The 7,500-nt window shown below is 36.4% G+C and overlaps 1 protein-coding gene across 1 annotated transcript in view; it reads left to right on the top strand.

Moving 5' to 3' along the window:
• Window positions 1-7,500, top strand: part of LOC137996668 (serine-protein kinase ATM-like) — a 194,784-nt gene that overhangs the window by 108 nt on the left and 187,176 nt on the right. The window contains exons 1-8 of the mRNA XM_068842189.1: window positions 1-67; window positions 697-885; window positions 2,339-2,384; window positions 3,074-3,235; window positions 4,346-4,517; window positions 5,080-5,248; window positions 5,910-6,014; window positions 6,606-6,685. The exon at window positions 1-67 is cut by the window's left edge and continues 108 nt beyond it. Of these exons, the coding sequence (XP_068698290.1) occupies window positions 5-67; window positions 697-885; window positions 2,339-2,384; window positions 3,074-3,235; window positions 4,346-4,517; window positions 5,080-5,248; window positions 5,910-6,014; window positions 6,606-6,685 (986 nt within the window). The 5' untranslated portion in view covers window positions 1-4. The remainder of the gene's footprint in view (window positions 68-696; window positions 886-2,338; window positions 2,385-3,073; window positions 3,236-4,345; window positions 4,518-5,079; window positions 5,249-5,909; window positions 6,015-6,605; window positions 6,686-7,500) is intronic.

The raw sequence follows: 7,500 nt of genomic DNA, 5'->3' as shown, positions 1-7,500 counted from the left end.
GAGAATGTCTGGTGAACTCTCCTATCTTTGTGGGTTGCTTGTATCGGAGAAAGTCACCGAAAGACGGGTAAGTTTAGATAATTTATAAATATACAGTACGTACAGCTGTCAACATAGCTGAGTAACAGCTGTAGAACTGAACTCAATTGTGGCTGAGCATTTAGGGTTATATTGCCGGGCATTTTTTACAGGTATACCATAGCTAGATGTTTATTGCATCAATAAATCGGAGAATGAGGGAAATGAATTCGTAACGAAAGAAACTTAAACCTTTGCAATTAAATTAAAGCAACCGGCCTGTCGCGGAGAATACTCCCTCCGATAGGGAGCTTAAAGCACGAGGCGTCATCGTTAGCTGTATTCCTTTGTAACTTGCCTTGCCACTGCCACTTTTACGTGTCTAAGTATCTTTCCACTAGAAGAGATTTAAAAATCTGGGAGATAGAGACTAGTGGCTAGGCATGCGAAATGTTCACTTCCGGTTTCCTTTTAAGGCTGAAGAACGTGCTCCCTAATTACGTATATAGGCAGGCTACAACCCCACCCCCCACCACAAACAAAAAAAGGACACAATGGTTAACGACATCATGATTTTATATTTTTGGGCCTTTCTCTTTTGCTGTGCAAATTCTTGATGTACTGGTAACAATGATTATTAAACTCAATGACACAAAATTACTCTCCTCATGTATTTAGAATACAGTCAGCAAAATTCTGGCACAGATACGTTCATATGAAGTTGTAAACATAATTGACAAGAATACAGATGCAAGGAGAAAGAAGGCCCTGACTTGGGACGCCATCTTCAAGAATGTTGAAGTGTATGTTGAGAAAGAGTTGGATAGTATTGGCCAACTTACAACTACATTGCCAAGGAGGCAACAGGTACAAGTACTGCTGCTGAAATGGAAAAAAATGTGTTTTTTTTTCATAGTGTAAATGCACTTGACTGTGTACTATTATCATTCTAACTGGAGAGAAGTTTATAAATAACTGATCTTATAATACCCTGAATGAAAGTGTATTTCTCATATGGCCCATATGGCCCTGCACATGGTTTTATTGTAAAACTATTGAGAAAATGCCTGTATGAGGGCCGTATGCATTAGTGTGAGCAGTGCGAGCAGGGCTGGAAAAAGACGTACGGCTCCAGTAGGAACACATACTGCTTCGCGTGATGCAATTTTAGAGGATATGTCATCGCTTTTTAGCATCCAAGTTATTTACTGCCAGAAAAGCAAATGCGAACAACGTATTAGATAAATTTTCTGTGCAAATTTTTGTTACTTGTTTTGTCCAAACTTCATATTCTGAGTACTTATGAATAGTGTAAAGAGCCCATATGATAAAATGCTTATTGACTGAGCTTAGGTTGGGCTGGGCAGGAAAATATTTGGCCCTCGGTCACAGAGCACGGACCTCATGCATGACCTCCTCGTGCCAAAGATTTACCGTCTGGCCCTCCGATCCAGTCAAAAAGTAAATAGAATTTGACTGGTTATAGACGTAAGGGAGAAGTGATCCTCATACTTAGTTGGACAATTTAAGGAATTGTCTGTAATTATTGACACCTGAGGAATTCTGGTGGTTCCAGTGGGATTCAAACCAATGACCGCTGCGAACCAATGACTGCTGCGATGCTGGTTCAATGCTCTACCAACTGAGCTATGAAGCCACCTGAATTTTTGAGGTGTCTATAATTAGAGACAATTGCTTTTTTAATTGTCCAGCCATTAAAGTGCAAGGATTACGTCTCCCTTGTTCATACCCTTTTGGACACTCGGCATTGTCAAATGCAATGTTTTGCCCCACATTTGTACTTCCATGTCCCAGGATGGGGAGGGGTGTGGTTTGGACTAACAATAATTGGTGCATAATAGCTTTTAACGTTGTTCACTGGCATGCCACTTTATAAATAAATAATCAGAAAGTAACATTTTAAACAAGTATGTTACGGTTCAAAATTTTTTTTGGGTTTAAAATTTTTCAAACCAGTTCAATTTTGATTTTTCTTTGGCTTGTAATAATTGTTCATTATCGTAATCTGAAACAAAGGAAAATCCAAATTGAACTGGTTTAAAAAAATTGAACCACAACAAATGCATGTAGAAGGTGGCTAAAATCCAAAATAATTAGCTTGAGCCAACCTTTGTTGAGGTACATTGTAAATTGAGGATGCTCAAAGAGAAAGTCAAAAAGATTTCAAAAAATGTATTTAAAATAATATATATCCATTTATTGTTTGGAAAGTGTGATCCCCAAAGATCAACCTGTTTTATTAATAATTTTTGTTTTTGTCCTATCGCGACGTAACTTTTATCCTAACGTGATTTGATAGGAAATTGTTGGATTTGTGCAGTCTTTTCTAAAGAAAGCAGACGAACGTAAGTTTCTGTTTTAATGGACATGTTTAAATACTTGAACACGGCAATATAAAAACTTTAATTAACAAAATTTGTTCATGGATCCCATCTCGCAGCACGCAGCTATTTTCCAGCAAGTACAGGCTCCTTTGAACATTACAATACCATCTTTTGACATCTCTGTCTCGGTTAGTGTGGGCTCCACCTTGGACAGAATAAAATGCCCTAAAACCAACAATGAATCTGCTCTCAAGCCTCGAGGGAATATGCCTTCCGATTTCCATCATTGAAATTGAAGGAAGGGATTGTCCAAGTTATTTTCTTGCGTGGGTCTCTTGTAGCTTGACATTAAAGCATCAATCTGAAATAGTAACCTGAAAGTCATTGCTTTTAGACCTGATAAAACATGGCCTGCAAGTTTATTGAATGGCTTCAAAACATTCTACAAGAAGCTTGTTCCTCTGGAGTCCAAAAAAAGGTTCAAATCGTGCTCAAGAGAAGAGCATTAGCATACAAGAAAAACAAGCTATGCCATATTAGTATGCGTTATACAATGTATAAAGAATTCTAATGAGGACTGTTTTTTCAGTTGCTAAAGCTCATGCATGCAACCTTTTTTAATTGGTTTCCTGATAGGCTATTTTGCTCGTGAATTATTAATTAATGTATTTTTGAATGATAAATAAATCTCTTCTTGTTTTCTTTTCAAGGAGGGCCTCGCCTTAAGGGCCAGGAGTTAGTTGCTCATTTCATGAAAGTGATCAAGGAGCCACAATATAATTGCCATATTGGAATAGAGTATTGTAAACTGCTAAAGAACACCTTATCTATTCCTTTCTATAAGTCAGATGTTAGTGTCAAAACATTTCAAGGTATGTACGATTTCTCATCTTGTTACAAACTGTGGTTGTGAGTCCAGTCTGCAGTATTTACCTATTCAAAACATTCATATGCAAAGTTGTAATACGCTAATTAAATTAAATAACATGCTTTTTCACAGCCGATTTGACAGCTTCATTTGCGATTATGTAACTGCTATGATACATACTGATTTGGTGCAAAATCCTTCTTTCTAGCTCAATCTATCAGCAGAGCAAGGCAGAGGGGACGAAGGGCCGGCTTACCCACCTGAAAATTGCATTGGTCATAATTTAAAGCTGATCTTGACCAGCTGATCAATAATTTGCACCATACCTTAATATAACTGATCATGAATATGAATGTTGTTGAATAGAATACTATTTTGTGGTGATCAGTTGAATCACAGACAAAAATCCAAGCAAGTGAGAACTGTACAATACTGACAATGAAATTTAAATGTATACTATTCAAGGGACTATTCAGTATACTGTTAATCAGTAATTACAGTTATACTGTAGGTTATAGTGTAGCAATTTTTGGAGGTGTACCCACTTTTATCAATAATGATTACCATTGGTCCATGGGGTGGAAAATGAAAAACATTACAGTTTTTGAAGAGAGAGTTACTGTACAAATATGTAAAATGGTTTTGAAATAATCTTCATCAGCAGCAATATCTGGAAAGGAATTCACTTCACTGCATTTAAGAAATACAGTAAGAAAAGAACTAACCAAGTACTGTGGCTCTTTAAATGAAATGAATTATGTACAAAATGAAGATGAAGTGCAGGTTACAGATGAATGAGAGAAGTGCATACTTGCACTTGTCTTAACAATTAAAGCAATAATTTTCTCTTTTTGTCACCTGATGAATTCAGGTGGCTCCGACGGGTAACGAGACAAAACAATAAGAAGTTCTTAACTAAATTGTCCAGGCAAGGATGGACTTCTGCCTTTTTATGTTCATGTACCCACAATACAATGTGGGATTCTGGTTGTCACATGGACTTTGGTCAACATTCTGTTTCAACAATGTTAACCATTAATACCCAAAATACAGTCATGTGGATGCTGAAAATGCGTACTTGTACAGTACATTGTGTTTTGTCTCTCTCCTACAGATTTGATAGATGCTTTTGTTTCTTTAATGGAGAACACACCTCTGTGGCTCTCAAAGAATAAAAAATTGGTGGCAAACATACTCCTGTTGTCTATTGAGGGTGCTGCTGCATTATACACAGTTAAAGGAAGTAAACTCTTCAATTTTTTTGAAAAAATCTTCAAAGAGATCTGGTATGCCACAAGTCATTATTTAATAACAATATTTAGCATTGAAAGAACTTAATAAAATTTCTTAATTCTTGCTAAACATTAATTTTGTTGTAAGTATTCATCCTTTTCTTTGTAGTTTTTGAGATATAAGACAATATTACAGACGTGGTAGAAAAATTGCAATTTGGTCATGAATGCAATGCCACAGTCAGCTCCCAGGAATTTGCGGTCAATTGTTTCCACAGTTTCCCGTGGGGGTTGAAGGGTCAACTTGTTCAGTACGTATAATAACTGACCTCATAGCACAGTTCTTCCAAGTGCTATAAATTTAATGCCCCATACAGAAAATCTACATGTAGTCTAAGAGTAAAAGATTGTATTTTGTTGTTTTTCCTCAAAACCCTAACCCAGTACGTATACATGCATGTAGCATCTCAGTATTATATGTGTAGTCTGTTAGCCCACAATGATGATTGATTTGTTCAATAATGATGCAAAAGTTAACCAACCGTTACTGCTTCAGACATGGGTTCAGTTCATGTCTGAGTTCATGTCTGAGTTCATGTTCTTTCCTTGTTGAAAGGAATCATGGCAGTGGTGTTCTTGTTGAAACCTTCCTTTCTGCTCTCAATGTGTTTACCAAATCCTGTGCAGAGGATTGCAGGGGACAAATTTGTCATCTAGGAGAAGCTTTATTTCCACTCCTTCTTCAGATGTGGAAAAAGCCACAGCCTGGCTATTCCACATTTAAGGTACAGAAAATTTTCATTTTTATGACATTCTGCTTTTGCCATTGTTGCACTGTTCTCTGACCATCTCATTATAAAATTGATGATTTATTTTATTATTTATTTACTTATTTATTTATTACTATCTACACTGTATATTGGCACTAAAGACGAGAAAAAAGAAAGGAGATTACATTGTACATGTACAATAAAAGTACATTGTATAGGCCAAAGGAAAATCTGCCGAGGAGTCCTTGATCCCATATAAAAGCAGATTACCTAGAAAATAACTTTTATTAACAATAAAATGTTTGGGGTTAGTTTATAATTAATAAAAGGAAACCTTAGTGCTATGTTGGAGCGAGAATAAAACGCAAAAATTTGATTTCATCCAAAAAGTTGATATTAACCCATTGAGTCTAGGAGTGAGACGTAATGTATTTAATACTCCGTCTAACACCAGACAGTTTTACTTGTCATTGAGGAGGGGGGGGGGGGGGGGGGGGGGGGGACGCGGGAAGCTGGGTTCAGGAGTCAATCAAGGGTAAGAGCATTAATTTTACATGTATCTAATAAATGTATTTGCATATTAGGCAAAACAAACAGTTGCATGGGTCCTATCAATATTATCGCACAGCTGAGCAGCTGCTACATGACATATGTATCCTTTTTTATTCACTTGCAGGATCATATAATACAGTTTATGAGGCTGCAGATTTGTGCACACCACCCACTAGGAGCTCATGATGATGAACAGGGAAGTTGGAGCAGTAGTGTCAGTCACTGGAAGGTATGTGTGATGCATTAAAATTAATTCCCTTCTAGCAGTGCTCTCTGGGGCGACAAATGAAGGAGAGACCTCTGCTAGCATGGCAGCATTTAGCATACATGTAGTTAGTACATTATGTTGTGTTCTTGGGAAATATATCTCAATTTAAGAAACTTTTACATGGAAGTCCTTTGTTATTGGATGAGGCTGAGCATACACTAGTACATGTATGAAGAATTATGACAACAACAGCAATAAAGAGGGTATTTCTGGCAAAGCGGATCATCCCATCTGTCGATCTGAATAATTTTTCTTGTCAAAAGAAAGCCAAACAAGAATCATTCAAAATATCTTTAATAAGATCACCTATAAAAAGTTTGCTTTAATTTATACATTCTTAGCTACAAGATATTCAGGAACTGGCTGTTGTGATGCCATTTCATCGTGATGGAATCAATAATTATTACTGGATGAGTGGCATGGCCTTAATGTTTTCCCTTTTGAGTTACAGATAGAAATTAAATGGAAAAATACTTTCAATTAATGAAGGATTTGACTTTGAAGTTCAGTTTTAAAATTAATAAACTGGATAAAATCATCTTTTACCATCAGAATTGCCTTCAAAGACTGTATGAAACAATTCTTTCTGATATTGACCAGTTAAAGAACAAGGTTGTCCGAGCTGGTTCAAGGTAATGATTGTGGTCTTGTACTGTAAATTTCCCATAGCAAATAAAGGAGAATGATTTTGTGGTACTGGTATAATACAGTTCTGAGACTTTTCTAAAAACAAACATCTGCACTCCCCCTTGATGACACCATACATCAGTAACGTGGCTTGAGCTATTTTGTTTGAAACATTTTTCGTTTGAAATTCAGTATGTAACGATTAATCTGTATTAATTTTCATCCCATTCCATGTACATGTAAGCACAAAAAGTAGGTTCTGGAGGTAATTTTGAGAGTGCACTGGAAATCAAGTTTACGGCCGACGGTAAATACAAGCGCACGTGGTTGTAATATTTAATTACGTTAACACAACAGAAAGATGCTAACCTCATTTTGACATGAAAATCCTTTACTATTGCCATAAAAATTATCCAATCTTCGCTAGGCTCTTAAGAAGCTCTCTATTTAATTTTTTTTCCACGATTCCAACTAAAATTCCCTGGATTTCATTCCCTTCGGTGCGGGCCATTTCTATCTCGCTCAATGGCGATTTTCCTAATATCAAAGTATGATGTCATTTCAACAATCCTTTCTTCATTTCAACCTATTCCAATAAAGAATGGCCAGTGATTGTCTAATTTCATAAACATGGGATGTGCCAAATTTCTAAGGAAATGGGAGTAATGCAATTTCTCAACAATTTTTCCCTAAACGGCTGCAATTTTGCAGCCACGGTGGAGGGACGTGTGTGGGAAATGGGTTAAAAAGTAAATTCAATTTAATTCATTTTGTCAAGAAGTTGATGATTGGATGCTCTTAAAAATAACCGAGAAAATTA

Source organism: Montipora foliosa, chromosome 3 (assembly GCF_036669935.1).
Source record: "Montipora foliosa isolate CH-2021 chromosome 3, ASM3666993v2, whole genome shotgun sequence".
NCBI classification, from domain to species: domain Eukaryota; kingdom Metazoa; phylum Cnidaria; class Anthozoa; order Scleractinia; family Acroporidae; genus Montipora; species Montipora foliosa.
The sequence above is the reverse complement of the archived record's forward strand: the minus strand, read 5'-3'. Positions and strand labels throughout refer to the sequence as shown.